The sequence below is a fragment of the Perca fluviatilis genome, chromosome 15 (assembly GCF_010015445.1).
Source record: "Perca fluviatilis chromosome 15, GENO_Pfluv_1.0, whole genome shotgun sequence".
Lineage (NCBI taxonomy): Eukaryota > Metazoa > Chordata > Actinopteri > Perciformes > Percidae > Perca > Perca fluviatilis.
This window is the reverse complement of record NC_053126.1, coordinates 15,754,212-15,777,560: the sequence shown is the minus strand read 5'-3', so window position 1 is coordinate 15,777,560 and position 23,349 is coordinate 15,754,212. Positions and strand designations below refer to the sequence as shown.

The 23,349-nt window shown below is 43.0% G+C and overlaps 1 protein-coding gene across 2 annotated transcripts in view; it reads left to right on the top strand.

Annotated features, from left to right (window-relative positions):
- LOC120574502 (potassium channel subfamily T member 2) overlaps positions 1 to 23,349 on the top strand; it is a 41,725-nt gene that overhangs the window by 10,955 nt on the left and 7,421 nt on the right. Inside the window, exons 2-27 of one of the 2 annotated variants that reach the window (XM_039824851.1) lie at positions 249 to 328; positions 1,546 to 1,648; positions 2,136 to 2,198; positions 3,016 to 3,064; positions 3,479 to 3,538; positions 4,412 to 4,486; positions 4,685 to 4,768; positions 5,201 to 5,295; positions 5,976 to 6,156; positions 8,675 to 8,839; positions 9,605 to 9,741; positions 10,437 to 10,500; positions 11,223 to 11,331; positions 17,459 to 17,567; positions 17,695 to 17,751; positions 18,628 to 18,780; positions 18,866 to 19,119; positions 19,555 to 19,879; positions 19,962 to 20,067; positions 20,157 to 20,329; positions 20,889 to 20,960; positions 21,180 to 21,314; positions 21,430 to 21,541; positions 22,290 to 22,388; positions 22,485 to 22,568; positions 22,651 to 22,779. In XM_039824851.1, the coding sequence (XP_039680785.1) occupies positions 249 to 328; positions 1,546 to 1,648; positions 2,136 to 2,198; positions 3,016 to 3,064; positions 3,479 to 3,538; positions 4,412 to 4,486; positions 4,685 to 4,768; positions 5,201 to 5,295; positions 5,976 to 6,156; positions 8,675 to 8,839; positions 9,605 to 9,741; positions 10,437 to 10,500; positions 11,223 to 11,331; positions 17,459 to 17,567; positions 17,695 to 17,751; positions 18,628 to 18,780; positions 18,866 to 19,119; positions 19,555 to 19,879; positions 19,962 to 20,067; positions 20,157 to 20,329; positions 20,889 to 20,960; positions 21,180 to 21,314; positions 21,430 to 21,541; positions 22,290 to 22,388; positions 22,485 to 22,568; positions 22,651 to 22,779 (3,073 nt within the window). Of the gene's footprint in view, positions 1 to 248; positions 329 to 1,545; positions 1,649 to 2,135; positions 2,199 to 3,015; positions 3,065 to 3,478; positions 3,539 to 4,411; positions 4,487 to 4,684; positions 4,769 to 5,200; positions 5,296 to 5,975; positions 6,157 to 8,674; positions 8,840 to 9,604; positions 9,742 to 10,436; positions 10,501 to 11,222; positions 11,332 to 17,458; positions 17,568 to 17,694; positions 17,752 to 18,627; positions 18,781 to 18,865; positions 19,120 to 19,554; positions 19,880 to 19,961; positions 20,068 to 20,156; positions 20,330 to 20,888; positions 20,961 to 21,179; positions 21,315 to 21,429; positions 21,542 to 22,286; positions 22,389 to 22,484; positions 22,569 to 22,650; positions 22,780 to 23,349 lie in introns of both variants that reach the window. The other variant, XM_039824850.1, reaches the window with a different exon arrangement.

The following is a 23,349-nucleotide window of genomic DNA, read 5'->3' as shown; positions in this document are numbered from 1 at the left end:
CTTATTTCCATTCTTTTCAGTGTTCAAATAATCATTATCGCCCTTTCTATCTCCAATTTGCTGAATTGTTCACACTTTCTTTCTCACCTTTTATTCTATTCCCTTTTATCTCCCAGCTCTCCACTTGTTTCTTCTCTTCTGTCTTTTGACTTGACTCCATAAAAGAAGTATTTTATCCCTTCAATCACCTTTTTTCTCTTGCACCCTCCCTATCTTTGTCTCTGCCTACCTCTCCATCCCTCTCTTAGGGTGCAGGTAGAGTTCTATGTGAATGAGAACACTTTCAAGGAGCGCCTCAAGCTGTTCTTCATCAAAAACCAAAGATCCAGTGAGTTGACTGTGTTTGGGATCACACTTTCCCTGTCTTATTTTTTGATTGAAGAAATGTTATTTTGTGCTTTTATTCTTGCTCTGCATTTCATCACCAGTTGTTCAACTTGTCCACTCTTTGTGACTGTTTTACATGTCAGTGTAGTGACTTAGATTCTCTCTTTATAGACATGTCATACTGTTTAGATTTATTTTTTCCTGCATGCATAAAGTCATTAAACATTTATATTCATAAAACCGTAACTTGAAGTAGAAACAGGTGTATAGCCTATCTTGCACCTAATTAGTTAAACGTTAACAAATAATTTTAGCTTTCATCAAACACGATAGGGGAAAAAACTGTTTTTTAATGCACTGGTCAATTTTAAGATTTTAAGCGATTTTGCTTTCATAGCATGTCTTTTTTCAGACTAGTGAAAATAAAACAACCAAAATACACATTAAGGTGTTTAGTTCACTTTGTCTATTTGTGTCTGTTGATTTTTCCTAGAGGTATAGGATTCAAGTCTTATATGCATATACAAGAATAAAAGTTACAGTGCAGTGTTAGAAATAAACAACTACTTCAGGCAGCATCAAATCAAATTTAAGTAGAATATGCCTAATTTGTTAATTTAAACATAACATTTCAGAAAACCTGTAATACAAAAAAGAATTGTCTTAATGTAAGTTATCAACTGGATAAGTTTCATGGTGATATCTATTAGTTGAACCCTATTTGCTATTTGCTATTGCTTTAATTGCTGCTTAAATTCCATACTGTTATATATAAACTGTGTATTAACTGTGTCTGAGGTGTAAGGGATACAAGATCAACTCTCAGCACACATGATAAAATACATTTTCTGCTACATTAAGCCAACCATTATAAATCATGACTGCACATGATTTATTGAAAGGATGTGATAAATTGTGTTTTAAAAAACAATTTGAGCTTTTTGGCAGTGATGATAAATGGCTTATGAGCTACTCTTGGTTCTGTTTTATTTTATCTGTGTTGTGTCTTTTTATACCTTTATTTGTATCTTAGGTGCATAGAGTATAGACCAAAACATTCTAACAAGCTTTATTCAGTGTCATATTTTAAAATCATGCAGGAAGAATATATATATAATAAACCATTTGTAATAATTTAAAGTTAAATAAAATGTGTCTATAAATTGAGCTGCTGATGTTTATTTTTTAAAGACAGATTGTCTTCTTTTTCCATTGCAGGTCTGCGAGTGCGAATGTTTAACTTTTCTCTGAAAGTGCTGAGCTGCCTTCTCTACATTGTCAGAGTCCTATTGGACAACCCACAAGACGGAAGACAAGACTGGTAAGAGAAATGTTGCTAACAGGGGATTAATGAGGTGAAACAAAGTATTTGTGAGTGTGGAGGCCTGATAGCAGGAACAAGTGCACCGGGTCAATAGAAGAGAAAATAGTCTGTATAGAGTATCCTGTAAAAGGATTGGATGTGATGTGATGGTGAGAGAAGAGGGGGTGAAGATGCAATCAGGAAAGTAAACTGATATTTGAATTGAGCTGAGGGTCCCGTTTTGGTGAGAAAAGCTGTACAAGAAGGGCATCTGGATAGCTCAGTTGTTAGCACGGGTGCCCATATGTAGAGGTTTACTCCTCGATGCAGTGATTGAGGGTTCAACTCTGACCTGCAGCCCTTTGCTGCATGTCATTCCGCCTCTCTTGCTCTCTCCCCTTTCATGTATTCAGCTGACCTGTCAAATAAAGGTCTAAAAATGCCCCCAAAAATAAGAAAAGCTGTACAAGAAGGTACTTTCATTGCCTTTTTTTCTTCCCTGCAGCGTGAACGGAGTAAACTGCAGCAAACAAAACACAACATCGCGTCCCTGGAGTGAATTTGACTGGTAAGCATGCAGGTCTCTAATTAAGAGTGATGGCTTCAGCCTGCAGACAAGGACCATGAAACCGCACACCCTGAAGGACCAGCATCCCCCAACCCTGGCCCACTGGTCGGAAACGTTATATAACGCAATCACTTTACTGATGCTGATATTGAGCATTGTGGATCCACAGTCATTTGTCACAATCCAACTATGTGGATTACCTGTCAACATAATATGTATGTAGTGCCTGTGCAGCCTAATCAACAATGATCTAGTGAAGATAAAACATGTAATATAGAACAGAAAAGAGAGGGAGAGAAACCAGGAAGTGTGCATGGACCTGAGGCTGTGCCATGTCTCCTGCTCAGGGACCTATTGATCTAATTGGTGGCTGGTGATACTGGCTAAGCTCTGGCTCCAAATGAATAAGGAGCCTGACAGGGTGAGCTCAGGAAAGGGATGGGCCGCCTCCTCTTCCAGGCAGCAGACGCCTAGGAGCAAATCAGAGCGCAGGCCGGCAAGCAGCCACGATAAGCCCAAGGGTGTCTTTGGGCGGGAAAAAATGTCCTTTCTCTCACAATGAGGCTGTACATTTTTTGGCTGCGTGATTTCTCTTCTCCAACAATATGAGCACAGTGGCAGATGGGCACTCCACTGTTCAGTTGTAAATAGCATAAATAAATGTAACGTAGTGACATGAGTTGTGTTCATGGTCCCTGTGTCATTGTGTTGGGCAGAAAATAATTTCTATATTTTGTCCATTTTAGAGGCCTTCGTCTAATTTTTGTCTTGACACGTCTCTCTCCTCTCTATTCTTTCCTTTTCTTCCGCTGTGTAGGAAATTGATCATCTGGGTGGATAGACCTCTACCGCTGTGGGCACTGCAGGTCAGATATATCACTACAATCCTGTTAAAACAAGGCCTCAGTCTGTTTACACACATCTGCATACATGAACACACTCTCACACACACACAGGTGCACGTCATAATTTCAGCATTCCTTTTTTATTGTTTTTATCGGCATTTCATTTCCGATCATTTTATCTGACAAGCATGTACATTTTCAGTGTGATCTCACACACACACACACACACACACACGTACACAATCAGACACCAGACTGCTTCTCTTAAATCTGTTCCCTCTGAAGCTCAATCATCAGCACGCCTACTGATTCCACCCACGTTCTTCTTTTCCATCTCTGTGACTCCTAATTTATCTCTGCTCTGGTCTCTTTCCGACTCCTCTCTCTGTCTGCATCTCTTTCTCAATATCTCTATAACTCTCTCTCTCTTTTCAGGTGCTTGTAGTTTTCATCAGCTTTTCAGAAACAATGTTGCTCGTGTATCTCAGCTACAAGGTGAGTTACAAAGGCAACAGCCAATTTAAAGTCTTTTGTGATGTCTGCGGCTATGGTGTATGGGTACATGTGTCAGGTGTGTGTGTGTGTGTGTGTGTGTGTGTGTGTGTGTGTGTGTGTGTGTGTGTGTGTGTGTGTGTGTGTGTGTGTGTGTGTGTGTGTGTGTGTGTGTGTGTGTGTGTGTGTGTTTGTGTTTGACTGTGCATGCATACATGCAATATGCTTGAGGGTGGTTTGTCCACTTTGCACTACTCTGTGTTCACTCTACTAAACTAAAGTTTCCTTTCTCCCCTGATGCTCCTCCTATACACTTGCATTTGGAAAGCCCCTTAGCGGCATTCCAAATGCAACTGCTCCCGCCTCAGCAACCATCCTGTTATTGACACATCAGACAGACTTTAGGGGAGGCCCCTGTGTTGCACTAGCGGGGGGCCGATTCACCAATGGGTTTCCCTACTTTTGATGTACCTGACACTATAAGCCAATAAAGGGCTCACTTTGCAGATTACTCTGGAGGCTAGAGACCTTAGCATTTAGAGCTGGCTGATTCCTGTGGACATACCCTGTGCCTGTCCACCTACACTAGTCAGATTTAGCACAGCCATATGCAGGTGGCAGACACATAAAAACAGCCATGGCTGACATCCTAATTGAACGGTAAAGCTTAGAGGAAACCTAGTAATGCTGTTTCTTTTCTCAAGGGGCACAAGGGAGTTGTATAATAACCCTTATACATCCCAATTAATTCTATGGTGCAAAAGCCGGTCAATTCGTCTCATCCACTCTCCGTAATCAAACCTGTTATGTGGTAATTACAGAAGGTCGCCATGACAATGGAGTTTCCTGACCCCTGTGTTTGGTTTATGTTTCCAGGGCAACGTTTGGGAGCAAGTGTTACGTGTCCCCTTTATTCTGGAGATGATCAGCGCCATTCCTTTCATGATCACTGTGAGTGGAAGGACTCACAGCACTCAAGCATAGCAGAACACACACACCACATGTTTAACACTTAATACAGAAATGCTATCACAACATGCACATTGCTCACACAAACCCTCCCCTCTCGAGAGACCCTGTGACTGTGTACAACATGTGAAAAAACGTGATAAAACAGCCAAGCAGACTGACGCTTTCTCTACTCGACAGGTGATTTTGCCCTCCTTCAGAAATCTCTTCATCCCTGTATTTCTCAATTGCTGGCTGGCAAAACACGCTCTGGAGAACATGATAGTGAGTGAAGCATTATCTCCCTATCCAATTTTGTCATTACTTTCATCTCAACATCTCTGTTATGTTTTTTTGGTGGCATGCGATTGGCGCTCTCTGTGCCATTTCAGCTCACCACCTCTTTCTGCCATGAAGGGAAGAAACGTCACAAAATATTTAAACTTTGGCTTGGTATTGACATTTTTCACATTCACTGCCTCCATCTGTCCTATGTCGTCCAAGCTTGCTTCCCATTTGTCTCCCACTCTGCTCCACATATTCCAACACTTGGCTAATTTCATCTCCTTTGCGCATTTTTATATTTAATCCATCATGTTTTTGTTGTCTTATTCTTTTTATCCATCACTTTAACCTGATTTCACACTTTAAAAATGCAGCTCTTGGGCTGTTGTGGTTTCCATACGTTAAGCCACATCTATGTCTGTCTCTCTGCAGAATGATCTCCATAGGGCGATCCAGCGGACGCACTCAGCCATGTTTAACCAGGTGGTGATACTAATCAGCACGCTGGTCTGCCTCATGTTTACGTGGTGGGTACCCTCACTGCTGACACTGAACTGAAAGGACAAGGAAGGAAAAGAAAGACTTAAATGGAGTTTGGACAGGCAGTGAAAGGTGTCATAGCTGTGGACAGGGTCAGGAAAGGAGCAGAAAGAGGCTGAGATGGACAAGAGAAGCAAAGCAATAATGTGATACATGTAGAAAGAAATTGATATTGGACAATAAAAAATGCTGCTCCTCGAGCTAACTGAGGAAAAGACAGAGAGGTAATTGGTAACTGTGAGAGTAAGATATAGTGCTCTGAAATGACGACTGGCAATTGCTTCTGTGCAGTGGAGGATGTGTCAGTTCGCTGCATATCTGGTGTGAAAGCCTGAGCTAATCCATAAGATCCTACACACATTAAGCTCCCCGACCATTTCAGGGTTGACATTTGCCTGTTGACTCATCTATCCCTTAAAGAACACAATAATAAGCGCAGCTTGCATTCGCACACCTATAAACACAAATATACAGTGTCCCACAAAGGCGCTCAAGCATGCATCCACCCCCATTTCCAGTCACACGTACACACAGGCGTGAAAGAGTGCTCTCCATGTATAATGCCACCCATAGGCGCCTATACTTCACCCAGCATCTGAAGTCTGCTATGATGCTTACTTCCTCTTTATACTTTCTCCATTTTTCCCACCCTGCCGCCCTCCATTAGCATCTGCGGCATCCAACACCTCGAACGAGCGGGCAACAACCTGACCCTGTTCGACTCGCTCTACTTCTGTGTGGTCACCTTCTCCACGGTGGGCTTTGGAGATGTCACCCCCCAAATCTGGCCCTCGCAGCTCCTGGTGGTCATCATGATCTTCGTGGCACTCATCGTGCTTCCCATCCAGGTGAGAAACAACATTGAAAATCTCTAATAAATCTAACAAATCTCTCTAACAACCACAGGCAGTAGATAAACAAAAATATGTGATTAGAAGAAGAAATATAACAGAAAGCTTTAAAAGTGATTGATTTGATGTGTTGAAGAGCCCTGGCAAAAACCCATCTATCACCCTTTCACATATTTTATTTTCAATTTAACTTTTGGAGCAGCCAACAGGGCTGGCTGCCTGGCTGTCCTCCAGGTAATATGCAGGTAGAAAGATCTCAAGTAAACTGAGCGCAGACGTGCCTTTAAAGTGAATCTTAAAATCATTGCTGAGGTTAACATATGAGATAGCTTCGCAATTCTTTTCCTACATAAGCTCGTTACAGTAAAGTTATTGTATTTCCCCCCTTGCACAATAATGTGATGACTCATTGCATCCTACGTAGATTTACACCACTATTTTTACTCAGAGAACAGTGCCGTCTTCCTTACTCGCTCAATCCCCAAATCCTTCTCCTGCTCCACAGAGGGAACTTCATGGCGGAGAACTAAAGGAAACGATTACACACACACAAGGACTGATAAAAAAAACAACAACACCTTGACAAACAGTTGCAGAAATGGCTGCTCCTCATACAGTATATGTGTAAACGTTTTATCCCTGAGGTAGCTGGCGTACCTGTGTGTTTCCCCAAAGATGTAAAAGTGGTAATGGGATGAATTTTGTTTACTGTGCCTGCAGTCAGAGGAAGGCCTCTCAGGGCAGGAAATCACACTCACACACTACTGATAAACAATTCACAAATGATTTGGTTTACTGACATTTTCATTTTGTTGCAAACTGGATTTCTTTTGTGATGACGCTACACGTCTTTAATAGCTTTTCATTTTTTAATCATATCACGTAAGCAGTAAGATTAGGGCTGCATCCTACCGATGCATTACGGCTATCGAAAACACTTTTGTTTTTCCCATCAGCTGTGACTGGGTGGTAGAAGATACCTTCACAAAAACAAAAGACACCAGCATGAAGATACTTTCACTTAACTTGCACGATCTGTGCATCACCAACCATGTCACCCTCCCACTCCCCCTTTCCCATGCATCTTTCATCCATAAATACCCCTTGACATTTAGAAACTGGCCCCCCTTTGACCGCAACCACCCCCCTGTGTGTGTGTGTGTGTGTGTGTGTGTGTGTGTGTGTGTGTGTGTGTGTGTGTGTGTGTGGTGTGCGTGCGTGGGCCTGTCAGACTCTGAGTCCTGCCATGACACAGCTGCAGGGAAGCCACAGAGCACATCAGAATTCAGCTGCTGTCTTTTTCTTATCGGTGCCTCTATTGGTTTCCCTGACCTGTCCAGAACACACCACAGAAAATGTACCTCTTGACAAGTAATTTCATGTAATTTTGAGTCTTTAAAGGATATGGATTCAAAATAAGATAAAAAGCCAGCCAAATTCTGTTTCACCAGTTTGGAGACTTTCCTTTAAACAAATCACGGCTTGATTGTTACGTCCCAAATTTGCCACAGTTGTTGTCATCGAGAACTGGCTGTACACAAATGATGGCTGAATACGATGCTATTGTCATATGGATGCGTGTGGCCTGATGGGGTTTTCCAACTTAAACAAAACTTCATCTCAATATCGGTCACATTTATCTGGAGCAAAATGATGACCTCCCAGAGAAAAAACTGCACACTAATGAACTCTGTCGATTGAATTGTGTTGACGTGGCTAAGGTGTATGTTTAGAAACATTTTCAGATGTTCATTGCGACTTTTGCTGCTCAAGAGCTGAGGACCTCCATTACAGCTGGCAGAGGGTTCACTTCACAAAAAAATTAGGATTCTTCACAGGTAAAGGGCTTTCATAGAGTAAATGATGAGTAGCCTCTGCCACTAACTGAAGTTTTAACTATAACTAGAGAGCTCATTGTTTTTATTGGTATTTTGTTATTAATCCAGAAGTTAAAAAAAAAAAAGCACATATTTCTGATTTAAAATCTGATGTTTGAGTTTAAAGTACCATTATTTTAAAAGTATTGTACTAGTATTAAAACATTTTCTGAGCTCTGTTGGAAGAAGAAATAATTTACTGCAAACTACAGTGATCAGCATCTTTTTGCAGCCCAGTAAGCTGTGTCATGAATGAGTTAAAGCCAATGTGCTCACTGTAAAATATTTGGGTATTTTAAAGGAAATCTGTAAAAAAAAAAACAACAGTCTCTTGACTCTTGACCATCTTCCCACATATCCCTCCACACATATAAAAAAGAATCAGCGCAATTTTGCTCAGGCCTATACTGTTCTGTAACCTACCTTCCTCTATTAATGTCTGCTTTCATGTTCCATTCGGCCACCATCCTGAACCACATCTCCACATTTCTTAATTCCCCCAAACACTCTCACTAATCAAAATAAGCACTACTCTAAGGCATTGTTTTCTTTTCTTAAGCCACCTGGCTCCTCCCTGTATTCCAGCTAACTTAATCCAATTTCCATCTGTTGAATGTGATGGATGTCACCCTGAATAGTTCGAGCAGCTGGCCTTTCTGTGGATGGAGCGGCAGAAGTCCGGGGGGAACTACAGCCGCTACAGGGCACAGACGGAGAAACACGTGGTGCTGTGCGTCAGCTTTCTCAAGATCGACCTCCTCATGGACTTCCTCAATGAGTTCTTCGCTCACCCCCGACTACAGGTCTCTCTAAATGGTTTTAAGTAGGACAAGAGGGTGTTGGGGGGGGGGGTGGTCTTGTGTTTGTTGTCTGTAATCCTCTTCAGTAGCCCTAACAGCTGAGCATTAATTCACCAATAGCACAGATCAAACTGCTGTCTTATTCATGTTGGAGCAGATGTGTGTGTTTATTTGAGGGTGCATCCATGTGTGCATAGCTCTCTGTGTTTGTTCTGATTTGATTGGTCCTCACTACTGCAATTGGATAGTGTAAATGGCTAGCTTATAGGGTAAAGAAGAGAGTGTTTTGCATATTGTTACTCAGTTTGATAACAGAAGACTGTCTCACATTAATATGTTCAAGGGGAAAATCTTCCCTGTGCTTACTTTAAATTGGACCTGGTTATTAAAGCAGGATTTTGTGACATCACAATTAGTTTGGAAGCCAAGCAGTGGTCCAGGATGCAATTTACATAAGTGAACCTCCAGTGCACATATGCTGAGATGGACTTTTCCCTTTGCTATCCTCTGCGGTATGCCACTCTCAAGCGGTCTCTACCTTCCCCTCTAGCGTCTCCCCTCTACCCTTTCTCCTAAAGATTGGCAAGGAAACAAAAATACAATCTGTGACTGTATTTTCTTGGGGTTAAATACTCTTCAACCACAATACAAAGTGTGTGTGTGTGTGTGTGTGTGTGTGTGTGTGTGTGTGTGTGTGTGTGTGTGTGTGTGTGTGTGTGTGTGTGTGTGTGTGTGTGTGTGTGTGTGTGTGTGTGTGTGTGTGTGTAGGACTACTATGTGGTGATCCTTTGCCCAGCAGAGATGGATGTCCAGGTTCGGAGGGTCCTACACGTTCCTCTGTGGGCCCAGAGAGTCATCTACCTGCAGGGTTCCGCCCTTAAAGACCAAGACCTGATGAGGGCCAAGTGAGTCACTATGACTAAAAACAACAACAATCAAGAGTCTGATTTTATAGATGTATTTAGTTTAATATCTATCTATCTATCTATCTATCTATCTATCTATCTATCTATCTATCTATCTATCTATCTATCTATCTATCTATCTATCTATCTATTATCTGTCTCTACAAACCCATTAGAAGCATTATTATCCCAAAATAATTCAACAACAGTCAAGCCCTAAAAAAGCCTAGAATAGACCTGAGTTAAGAAGACACCTTGAAACGAAAAGCCTCATATAGAAGCTTGAGCTCACAATTAATACCTAAAGCACCTACAGCCTTGAAGTAACGGCTGTAATTACAGTTTGAGTCGTATTGCTTATTGTTTACCCCCTGGCTTTTGATAATACAGCTGCAGCACCTTAGCTGGCTTTGTCACGGGGAAAGAAAAGGAGCAAAAGCCTGTTTTTTTTTTTTTAATCTACTTGTCTCCTCGCCTCCGACTATCTCAACCCTAAATAGTGTGGGCTTAAAGACACATTGGTTTGATTGTTGTTCTATTGTCCTGCTTTTTTCTCTTTTGTCCTCTCCCTCAATAACATGACAACACCCTCCTCCCCGTGTCTTCTCTCCTCATCGCTTCCCCGATTCTCTCTCTCCCTCTGTTTATCTATCTCCCTCGCTCCCATGGCCACATGCTCTACTAACTGCCTGCAGGATGGACGATGCTGAGGCCTGCTTTATCCTCAGTAACCGGTTTGAAGTGGACCGTATTGCTGCTGTACGTTCCTTACTGCTTCCCTGTATCGCCATGACTACTCACACTGCAAAACATCCATATTAAGTCTATTTGCCTTAAAATGTAGTTTTTCAACAAACAAACAAATTATTTCATGTCATTTCATGTTGCGTTTAATATTTTTCTGGAGCAGCTTTGATTTAGCTTACTGCATTGGCTGAAGTTTTGTGCTTGTTGTTTTATGATATTTTTCCAACGAAACGTAAATCACACAGTAAAAATGACTAAAGCTGAGAGTAAAAGAAACACAGGCCTGACACAAAAATTAATACTACACACATATGTGCAAAAAAACAACAACAATGGACTCTATAGGTGCAGTGTTACACAGCACTGCATGCCATGATAACACTGCTTAATCTACACCCTGGTTTTCACACTGAATGATTTGGCAGCTGAATTGTAATTACTTAATTTTATCATCATCAGGTCGCAATTTTTATTTGAGTGTTCAAATACCAGCCTTGAATACTTCTTTGTAGAAAGATGTCAGAATTACATAACAACTCTAAAATGTTTCAAAGGCCATTTGAGTGCAGTCAGCGGTTTAAGAGGGTTATTACAGAAGAGCTACAATCTGATTCTCCTAACAGTGGGTTTCTACCTTTCTCTCTCTCTCTCTCTTTCTTTTTCTCTCTCTCTCTCTCTCTCTCCCTTCTTTTCACTCCATCCATCTCACTCTCCTCTGTCTCCAATTTTCTCAGGATCATCAGACCATCCTCCGAGCCTGGGCAGTGAAAGATTTCGCTCCAAATTGCCCCCTCTACGTCCAAATTCTCAAGCCAGAGAACAAGTTCCACGTCAAATTTGCAGGTGGGCAAGGGAGTGTGAAATCGAATACACTGACAGTGACAGCTGAGTTGTGTGTGTTTCTTCTTGTTTGCATGCATCTACTGTTATTTGATCAGAATGCAGATAATAATGGGATGAGACCTACTAAAAAATGTCCTGGCCCAGTTCAAAAGGTGATTTTTCTCAGTTTGTGACTGGAGGTGTGAAGATTGGTGATTATTTTGCTTCTGCAGGGTTGCCTTGTTATGACATGGGAAACTGAGCTGTCCTGTCGATTTAATTTTCCTGTCCCATTTTCTACCAGTTTGTCAGCTTGATTTGTAAGTCAGAGAATTGTATTTTCTATCAGCATGGCTTTGCCGTACACAGCTCTCTGTCCTCCCAGCTATGAGGAAGTACTGGACAGATCGGCTTGGCTTGAAGCCCTCTGAGGGTTTTTGTGTTTTTTTACATTTTGGAGAGCTTCTCTTCCCTTCCTGCTCAACAGAAATACCAGTCAATCGTCTGCAAGTAAAAGAAGATAAACTCTCTCTCACGCTTTCCTCTCTGTCACACATCTCTCTGCCTACAGCCCTGGAAAACTCAATTCTAGCTTGCCGCCCTCATCCCAGCTGTCTCTATCAATGATGAACGTTTGACTTTGCTACCTTGGCAAAGAAAATCACCTTTGAGGAGTTCTAGTGCTTTGCTAACCTGGCAGATGAGTTTTCCCCGCAGGCAATCCTCCTTTGCCCCTGCAGTGCTGTTTAAATACGTCACTGCCATAGCCAGACTAAGACTTTGTTGTAATTCGGGCAGGAATTGTTAGGTAGAAAGATAAATTCATGTTCTTTGATTATCAGTTAGCACTGTGGGGTGAAACTCCTGCTACTGTGCTGGGAGTCAGGCAGCTGTAACATAGTGTTGGACAAATATCGATAGTTGCGTATTGTAACTCCAGATTCTATGAGTATAGGCATAGCCCTCTAAGAGCTGTTGCTATTGCATGTGCAGTCATGAAGATTTCTTTCACGCCCTTGTGCCCTGCACGGGCCTCTCTTCTGTCTGCAGTTACTGTATATTACAGCTGCAAGACCAGCCAACATCAGCATTTTTCTTCAGTCAATGTTAGTGAAGCAGGTGGCCTGGATCTTAGAGAGCTATGCCTATACTCATAGAATTTAGGAATACAATACCTAACTATTGTTCTATTTCGTATAGACTTCACCCTCTAAGAGCTGTTGCTATTGGGTTAAGGGCGAAGCTGATGTAGTCAATGCCACCTGTGACACCAAAATCCACAAGCAGATAGCATAGTCTAGCTCCTCTTCCTACTCACACTGTACAGGTTTTTATGTATCAAAATTGATATTGTTTACATAGCAGTAAGCATTGTGCACTCCCCGCAACTGTGTGAAGTGATTGTTAGTTTCTCACAAGCTGTGGTAGGTCTGCTGGCCGCTATGTTTGGGATGCATGGCGGGGTCAGCGACCAAAATGTGTATTCAGATCATAGGACCGAAAAAAAGCCTGCTAGGGGGGGACACTCACCAACCCACTTAATCAGCTGGGAGGTGGAGAATAACTACGTATCAACACGCACTTTGAGTGGGTGTTTACTCCTGTTGATTCTGACACACAGTGACTGGGCTTCTCCTGCACTTCGCCTGCGGTACTGCAATTCAATTTCATTTCAATTTTATTTATAGTATCAAATCATACCAAGAGTTATCTCGAGATACTTTACAGATAGAGTAGGTCTAGACCACACTCTATAATTTACAAAGCCCCAACAATTCCAGTAATTCCCCCAAGAGCAAGCATTAGCAGTGGCTGTTGCGACAGAAAAACTCCCTTTTAGGAAGAAACCTCGGCAGACCCAAACTCTTGGTAGGCGGTGTGTGGTTGGGTGTGTGATGAACAGTGGCATTGATAGTCATAATAAAGATAATGGAACAGTGACTACAATGGTAGTTGTAGTAGTTCATGTCATAGCAGGGCACAGCAGGGCGTTACAGGATGTAGCGTGGCACAGCAGGGCGTGGGTGGACGCAGTGGACGCGGCACGACGCAGCAGGACACTGCAGGACGCATCGCAGCGCGTAGCAGGGTGTAGCAGGACCACAGCGACAGCTGCATCCAGGACCCAGATCTTGGTGCCATGGAAAAATATTCTGGGCGAAAAAGAAACAAATGGACTACAGGGAGTAAACTCCCCAGAGCTAGGTTAGTAATAAACATTTCTGGGACAAGGATGCACACTAAAGGAAACAATGAAAAGAGAGAGGAGAGAGCAGCTCAGTGTGTCATAGGAAGGAAGGAATTTCCCCCGCAGTCTAGAATTATAGAATTATAGAATTATAACAGCATAACTAAGAGAGGCAGGTTAAGGAGAGGAGCCTGGTCAGGCAAGAACTCTCCCCAACCGGATCGGGCTGTACTGGCCTGCCTCCCTCTACTCTCAATATATTATTAATTATATGTTAGATGACTATGAAGAGAAGCAGAGATAACCAGGGGTGCTGTGTCTGTAGCTATACACCCTGCCCTGCCGGTCTAGGCGTACGCTGCAACTCCTCACTCCTTAACTATAAGTTTTATCAAAGAGGAGTGTTTTCAGTTTATTCTTAAATGTGGTGATGGTGTCTGCCCCCCGAACACAAATTGGGAGCTGGTTCCACAGGAGAGGAGTCTGGTAGCTGAAGGTTCTGGCTCCCATTCTACTTTTAGAGACTCTAGGAACCACAAGTAGCTCTAAATTCTGGGAGCGCAGTGCTCTAGTGGGATAATAAGGTACAAAGAGCTCTTCTAGATATGATGGTGCTTGACCATTTAGAGCTTTGTAGGTCAGGAGAAGGATTTTACAGGAAGCCAATGCAGAGAAGCTATTACAGGAGAAATATGATCTCTTTTCTTAGTTCTTGTGCATGTGAGTGTGGCGGCGAGCCTGTCTGTGCGTATGAGGGGAACGTGTGTCTCAGTGGCAGCAAGATGCTCAGCAGGAACAAAAGTGGGCTGACTGAGAGGAAACTGCTCTTTAAGGGAAACTCTGTGGCCCTTAATAGGGCAGTTGTGTTTCCGACTCTCAGCTGGAGTGAGACATGCGTTCCCCGTGGCCCGTCACTGCCACTGACAACGTTGTTAGCGAAGCGGCTCAGGGGTGGATTGGACCAGGTGGATGCTGCCTGCAGGGGCTTATGCCCATGATGCATAGCACAGCTGCTTCCATAGAAATGAATGGGAAGTGGGGAAATGACACTGGTAATGGACACATACTATTTCTTAATCCATGCCGCAACAGGGTGCATTGGCAAATCACCTTTAGCGGTCATGGCGGAGACAGCAGAGCAATGCTGTTCCGCGCCACGGTCACCTAAGCAGGTGCGCGCAGTCGGTGAGGCGGGAATGGACCTGGTCCCGTGGAGACCGCGGTGGCCTTCGGAAGCAGGATGGAGGCCAGGCTCTGCCACAGTGGCAAGATTGATGGGATAACCCTGTTTCCTTGTCGCCTTGGAACCTGTTGAACGGTGCGTAATGGGACACTGGTGCCGTCATTCTCCCCGGTCCGGAGAAAGCCTACTCAGCATCCACAGGAACACCTCTGTTCTTCGAAGTCTTCAAACTGCTTGTTTGACATAGAACCTCATTCAATAAAAAAAAAAATAATAATATTGTTTCTTATGGAATAGGCAGTAGTCATGCCCTTGTTGACACGACGGCCTTTCGTTACAGAATAATAAATTTCCTGCAGGACTATAGTGAGAAGTAAAGTACCCTTGAAGAACATATATATATATATATATATATATATATATATATATATATATAATATATATATATATATATATATATAACATGTTATATAACATAACATATAACACATATATAACATAACATATATATATATATATATGTCTCTCTAACCCTGAATTCACCAGACTCAGGGAACAAATCAGTATGCAGGCACAAGGACATTACTGTAAGTGCAGATGTCATGTTTTGACACCACTTGGAATATGCCCACTAAGTGCTAGTGTGGGAGGCATTAATGAGCAAGAGATACAGGATTTAATTTGATCCACAGGAATAGCTTAAAAACAGCTCAGCGTTCATTAGAAAGGATCTGTCGGTATGATGCTGCAGCAGGGTAGGACACCCTGAGGCTTTTGAGTAACCACACAGAATTGGATGCAGAGTGTCGATTGATTATCTCCACAGTTTATGTTTTGAATGACAAAAGCTAGTCGCCCTCCTGAGTTTGGCTCATTCTAGCTGCACGGTGTGCAGTTCACTCACACAAACAATAACAGCCTACTGATTTAATTAGCTTAACCAGTGGACCTGTGGTCAAGTTGTAATTGCACTCCTGCAGAGGGTGCAAATAACCACATTTGCGCACACATACACACACATATCCACACAGACCTTTAATACCAGTCTGTGATAGAAAACAACAGTCTGAAGAGATGGGTACAAAGACCCAGATCTTCTAAGCGAGGGCGACAGAAAGAGAGCGAGAGATTGTGTGTGTATGCACAGAGTGTCGTGGTCTGTAATTGGTTTCCCTCCTGGTCTGGGTCCAGGCACCTGCAGAATAGAGGACTATGGTGAACAGTAAGCAGATGATGGGAAGCGCTGCGATTACAGTAGTAAAAACAAGTGCAAGAAGGACGTTGGAAATTGGAAAAGAAAGACTCTGTGTCGACTTGGTGTGTGACTAGTGTGTCTGTGCTTTGGGAGTTAGAGATTTGTGTGTGCTGGTGTGTACGACACAGACAGAGAAAGTGAGAGTGTGTGTATGAATGCTGTTGCTCCACAGATGCAACATCAATGTTTTTGTCTTTTATTCTGCAGACTTTCAGATGCCCCTTGCTCTGTAAAAGCTTCTACTTTGAAGCAGATCCATAGGCTGAATAGCAAGAGGCTACTCGTTGTGTTTGTGTGTGCGCTGCATTATGATGTACTGTTCTGAGCTAAAAGAACATTGTTACTTCAACAGAAAATCCACAATTAGCGTTTTAATTGTTGTGCCTCCCACCAGCAGCTTCAGGCACACACACACACACAGACCTGACTAATTTATTAAAAAGTGCATTTACATCTCAGCTGAATCTCCTGTTACTCAGACTGGCAGCTGATTGAGTCTGATGCTTCATGTCAGGCTCTGACGGTAATCACCAATTATTTTCTGCACATATTGTGCTTTTAGGACCAAGCTCAACATTGTTGATAAACAAGACAGCCCTGTTATGCCTGTGTGCTCACCTCTGAAGATAATGCAATCAAGAATTACACAGCAAGGAAAAAGGATTCTCCCTGGGCCAGATTCACTGATTGACTTACTATAAACATTAATAGCTCTATTGGTTTTTCCTTTCAAAGAGGAGGTAGTGTGGCAACAGGTAAACGAGAGAAGTGTCATCTGTGTTTGTTCAGTTTGGTTTGGTTGGCTCACAGGTCGGGCTTCGTTAAGTCTCTGGTGATGTGACTGAAAGGCAGTTTTAAAAGGCTGACACTGAATCACTAGCTCGTTGCTAAGTCTTCAAATCAACCCCCCAAAAGACACGGCTGTCTGCTTGACTCATTTCTGGTAGACAAACATCAAGTTACACATTTTCCAGTATAAAATAGTGACATATTTGAGTATGTGTGTATGTACACTTTTAGTGGCAAGATGCAGCCATATTAACACAGTCTGTGAAATGCATTATTTATTGTGTGCGAGAGTCCTCCTTGGCTACTAGCAACTGCATCGAGGAGGGGTGGGGGCTCGTGCGCGATCACGGAAGGCTGTATCATGTGGACGCGCCAACAGTGGTGTTGTCATTACTTAGAATTCCTCATGGGGGAGACAGAAACTACGCACTTGTGTGGGTGGAAGCATAACCTTCAGAAATGTATATCTCCAAACCTGCAATCTGCATGGCCTCCACCAGGGATTAGGTTAGATCATTTGTGACCCCTTTATGTTACACCTGGATTTGGGGGATGAAACCACCTTTCTCTGTCACTCATACACACTGACGAAGGCCAGGAGAGTCTTTTCCAGGAGCACATTTGTATTCACTGCGGCGTTGTTGTGCTCAGAGTTGAAACTTTTATGGAGTAGAATGTGAGTGTTTGTGTTGATCTTGGTCACTTTGCCCTTCTTGTTTTCCTGTGTGTGTAGATCACGTGGTGTGTGAAGAAGAGTTTAAGTATGCCATGCTGGCTTTAAACTGTGTGTGCCCTGGTACCTCGACACTCATCACTCTATTGATCCACTCCTCCAGAGGACAGTGAGTTCACTTCCTTTGTTTATGTCTCTTTCTATTTGATTGTTCACAGTACGATCTTAACAGTCAAATATAAAGTAAATAGTGAGCTTCTTTTTATCACCTAACTTTCACTTTTTTTTTTTCACAGAATGGCACCCCAAGAGGCCTTCAAGCAACGTGTAGGAGCATTTCAAGCTCTCAACAGGTAGGATCCTTTTTATCATCATGGCATGATAGCAGAACTATACCAGTGATTAAAATGGAACAAATTCAAATAGGATTTTTGTGTTGTGGTTAAAAAGTTGACAGTAGAGTCCTCCAAAACCAATACTTATTTATTTCCTGTAACTTTTCTTTGGATCACATCTTGAAATTGGAACTGTCATCTTAAAGCCCCAATTTGTGATCCCAACATAAACAATAGCGTATCTATACAAAATTATAAATAGGCAAGAATGTGACAAACTTTTTAATTGAGTTTGAATATACATGCGTTTATATGTTAAAGAACTGCTAACTGATGTACGCTATAGCTTGTGTCTGATGAGTTCAGCATTCCAAAGCAGTGTGTTTCACAAGTATGCTTCTATATCTGGACATGATGCCATTTAGTTTATTGGCTGTGACGATGTTACATGACTAGGATTTGTCCTCCTCCTCTCCAGTCTTACACTTAGTTCCTGTAAACTGCAAATTCGCTATAACACCTGTTTCTATAATGCATTCTTTGTCGCAGGCCACCCACTTTCAAACTGCCCCCACACCCTTGCTTCATGCTATCACCTCTTTAGCCTCCGCATCTAAAGCCATATCCCCAAGAGAAAAATGTTGTCCACTTAACTGTGTGAATGTTTACATCTGGGACCTACGTATTTTTAAGACAGACTGAGTGTCCTTGTGCACATCTTTCTGCTGATTGAAGTATTGATCAGCAGCTCTGACAGAGCTGTAAGATGTTACCTCTGAAACCTTGAGTGGAAAATCTTCTGGTGTGGCCCTGTTGCTGAGCTGGATGCTTTGTGTTACGTGTTTTAAAGATCTTTCCCCACATGGCCGATCAATCCCTCCTTTTCTGTCTCAGGGAGGGTGGTGCATGTTCAGCAGACCAGTGGCACCGAACCTACCGCCGCTGCTCAGCCAATGAGGTGCATCACATCCGCCTAGAAGAAAGTAAATTCTTCGGGGAATACCAGGGCAAGAGTTTCACCTTTGCCTCCTTTCATGCTCACAAAAAGTATGTCATAATGTGAAAAAGCCAAGAAATGAGAACACACACCAAACTGCACTGTTCAGAGCTGACCTTGTCTTTGCGGCTGCAGGTATGGAGTATGTTTGATTGGAATACGCAGATTGGACACCACCAACATCCTACTGAACCCTGGTCCCTGCCACATCATGGGGGCCTCTGACACATGCTATTACATCAACATCTCCAAAGAGGAGAACTCGGCATTTGTCAGGGGCCACAGTGAGCCATCATGGGGCGGCACGGGAGGAAATACCAGGGGAGTGCACCAAACCATCTACCATGGACTCACCCGCCTGCCCGTCCACAGTATCATCGCAAGCATGGGTCAGTCAGATGTGCACGGCACAATGACTGTGTGACATTTACACACTGACCTTCTTTTTGCAGTGTCTGTGTTGTTTCTGTGTTGGCAATCTCATTAAACTGTCTTAGACAGCAGCACAGTCACAGCTGTCAGAACTATGCAGTTCTCACATTTGAAAACTATCTGGGTGATTTAAAAATATGCAAAGCTTTTTTGAGGAATTAACATGAATCTGATTATAAGTCCAGTTTGATGAGAGCAACTGCCAAATGAACTGAAATGTCGGATACTTTGGTTTTACCAACACCACCCCCTTGTGGTCAACAGTGAATGTACAGCTCACTATTTTTCAATGCTCTCACTATTGTATGTATTATGTAGGATCCGTGCAAACACATCACATATAGTGTTTAAACCTTTTGCTTGATCACTGTGGCTGTGTGTGGATGTTACAGGCACAGTGGCCATTGACCTGCAGGACTCCAGTGACAGCAGCCCAGAAGGCCAGGACCCGGGGAGCACCGTGCTGGGCAGCAGAAGAGAAAGCAGGAGCAGCTCCCGGACGGAGATGAGTGGCACTAACACTTTGGCCCTGCCTGCCATGGGAGAGTCTGCAGAGGAGAGGCGGCACAGCATCGCCCCTGTCCTGGAGCTGGTGGACGGTGTCAACAACCCCGCCTTTGACCTGCTCGGAGACCAATCAGAGGACGAGGGAGGAGAAGAGGGCAAAGAGGACAGTGACAGAGATGAGAGTGCCCACTGGTGGGGTCGACACTGCGAGTAAGTCATAAAGACGGCGTTTAAATTTTTGTTAAATTGAAATGTGAACTTATTCAATGGTAACTGTTGGCTTGTGCTACAGGTGGGTGAAGGGATACCCGCTGAACTCTCCATACATCGGCAGCTCGCCTGCGCTGTGCCACCTTCTTCAAGAAAAGATGCCTTTTTGCTGCCTGCGTATGGACAAGGTATGGAATTTAAATGGCTCCCTATCTTATCATTTTACAAGTTCACATTGTCATAGTCATCCTCAGTGACCACTCTACTTCTCTCCTAGGCTTGTCACCACATCTCTTTTGAGGATGCCCGCTCCTACGGCTTCAAAAACAAATTGATCATTGTGTCTGCAGAGAGTGCAGGAAACGGTCTGTACAACTTCATTGTGCCTCTACGGGCCTACTACAGACCCAGAAAAGAACTCAACCCCATCGTGCTGCTGCTGGAGAGTGTGTAAGGACACATCTACGTTATTTGATGAAATGTGCTGGCCATGCTTGAAAACACAGCTTCAAACTGGAATAGATCCCATGTTAGTGTTGCCTTAGTCCCACATAGCCAGACCTATCTCCACACTAGTGTTTCCCGAAATTGTTGCTGTGAGCTCAACATCTATGCTACAAATCTAGGTTGTGCAGGATGGTCAAAAGGGTTCCTCCTTTAATAGTCAGTGGAGGATAAAAACTGAGCTATTCAAGATCACCGTAAACATGATTTGTGGAATGTTTTCAGGACAATGCGCTGCACAATCCTGTGTCGTGTATTGTGGCTGGTACACAAACGCAGTCAGCCAAATGAGAGTGGAATCCAATAAAAAGGCAATAAAATGCTGAGTCACTCTAGGGTAGTGCTGGTATTTTCAGCTTTCTCTGCAGGCAGTTTTGGCTGTGTTGTATTTCTCAGGCTGAGTGACGGGAGTTTGTCTCTGTGGGGACGTTCGCTCTTTATCATGGCACATATAAATCTCTTCTGGTAGGAAATCTTAAGTCTATTTGTGTTTTGATTGGTTCAGACCTGAAGCAGACTTCCTGGAGGCAATCTGTTGGTTCCCCATGGTGTTCTACACAGTGGGCTCCATCGACAAGTAAGACAGACCAAAGACCATGCTGATTTCTTCATGGGTCTTCCCCTTTTTCATTTTCTATAATTTCCTTCATTTCCTTCATTTTCTAATTAATGCATGTGCTTCTGCACCTCTCAATTGACTTAAATTACTCTTTGATTTTTTCATGCTGCCCTTCAACACTGATCTTATTCTTCTTTATCATCCCCCACTCGCCCTTCTCTGTCACGCTATCCACAGTCTAGACAGTTTGCTGCGATGTGGAGTCACTTTTGCCGACACCATGGTGGTGGTTGACAAAGAGAGCTCCATGATTGCAGAGGAGGACTACATGGCCGACGCAAAGACCATCGTCAATGTGCAGACCCTCTTCAGGTCTGCTTTGCCCAAACTTGCTCTGCCATCTCACACACTATCTTAAAGTGAGTCTTTTTTTCTTATTATTGTTTACCACTTATTCTCTCTCTGTCTCTTTGCCTCTTCCTCCCAGACTGTTCCCAGCTCTAAGTATCATCACAGAGCTCACCCACCCAGCCAACATGCGCTTTATGCAGTTTAAGGTCAAAGACCACTACTCTCTGGCTCTGTCCAAACTGGAAAAGGTAAAAGCTTCATTCCCTCAAACCCCCTACTTTCTTTCTCTTTCAACCTTTTCTTAATCTTTCTTCCACCTTCAGAGGTCATAATGAAAATAAGAACAAACAGGGCAAAATGTTTTGCATTATAAAAGACATCTTTTATTTATTATTCTCTGTGATTTTAGAAATGCATCCACTGTAAAGTTCTGCCACGAACATTTATAACTGATAATAGCCTTTTTTTAATTCCTGTCGTTGTTACTGTAATGTTGCTCTCCGTGTGGAAGCTAATGAATTCCCCCCTCGGGCATCAATAACATGTATCAACAAATAAGCAAATTACCGGTAGTCACTGCTTGACGTCACATATTAAAATGGATTTCATAACATTATTATGAGATAATTGCTTTTGAAATTTCTAGCAGTGTTGCCTCTCAGCTGGAAGGAGCTCTAGTGGCTTTTCAGGTTTTTCTTTGTTTGGGCAATGCATATTTGTGTGTGTTTTCTTTCTGCAAGTAGAAATCTTTAGCCCTGAGTGTTGCGTTGCCTTCAGTCCAGTGCACGCTGGACTGGATGCTTGACTCTGTCAAAGAAATAACAAAGATAAGAAAAAGGTTAAAAACAAAAAGGTTTTATGGGTGCAGGTCTTACAATGATGCTTACATTTGGATTTGAGAAACTTCCATCACATCATCTCATGTCTTCCAAGACTAGTGTAATCGTGGAAAAAATGTGTGTGTGTGCGTGTGTGTGTGTGTTTGATCTGTAGAAGGAAAGGGAGAAGGGGTCCAACCTGGTGTTTATGTTCCGCCTGCCCTTCTCTGCAGGGAAGGTGTTCAGTGTCAGCATGCTAGACACTCTCCTCTACCAGGTATCTCAAACAAAATCTCTTCACTCTGACTGAAAAACAAAATGTTGCCAAATATGATCTATTTCTGTTGACTCATATGCCGTGTTTTCCTGCCAGTCATTTGTGAAGGACTACATGATCTCCATCACCAGGCTGCTGCTGGGTTTAGACTCCATGCCTGGCTCAGGTTTCCTTTGTGCTGTAAGTACCCAGCCTTGGCTTCAATCCAGTCTGTTTAGACTGTGAAGAGCTCTGAGGCTGATTTATTGTGTTTGTTTTCAAGATGAAAATCACAGAGGATGACCTGTGGATCCGCACCTACGGCAGGCTCTACCAGAAACTGTGCTGCTCCACTGGAGACATTCCCATCGGCATCTACCGGACAGAGGCACAAAAGCTTCCAGTCTCTGAGGTCAGCTGCTGCTGTTACTAGTTTTGTGGCCACTGGTTAAAGTCACTGAACTGGCTGGGACAATTGAGCAAGCCTTAACTCGCTAGCAGAGCTAGCACCCTCTACAGGACGTTATGTTCATTAAAGGTCCCATGACATGGTGCTCTTTGGATGCTTTTATATAGGCCTTGGTGGTCCCCTAATACTGTATCTGAAGTCTGTTTCCCGAAATTCAGCCTTGGTGCAGAATTACAGCCACTAGATCCAATTGTACCTGACTGCAGTACGCAGATCGGGGTTGGGCCAAATGTGGGCGGAGCTAAACGTTTGACTCCGTGGGCGCGCCATCTGGTGGCGGACATAAGGCAGCACATTCTCAAACGTCATTGCAACACCTTTATAATATAATATATATAATAGATATATAGATTATAATAAATAATGATATTTGAATTATAGATATATAGATTATAATAAACAATGATATTTGAATTGTAAAAAGGAAAAAAGAACGGGGTTGGGTTTAGGAAAAGAAGAACGGGGAAAGCAAACATGACTCCCGGGAAATGAGCCCTGGTCTCTGGGGAACGC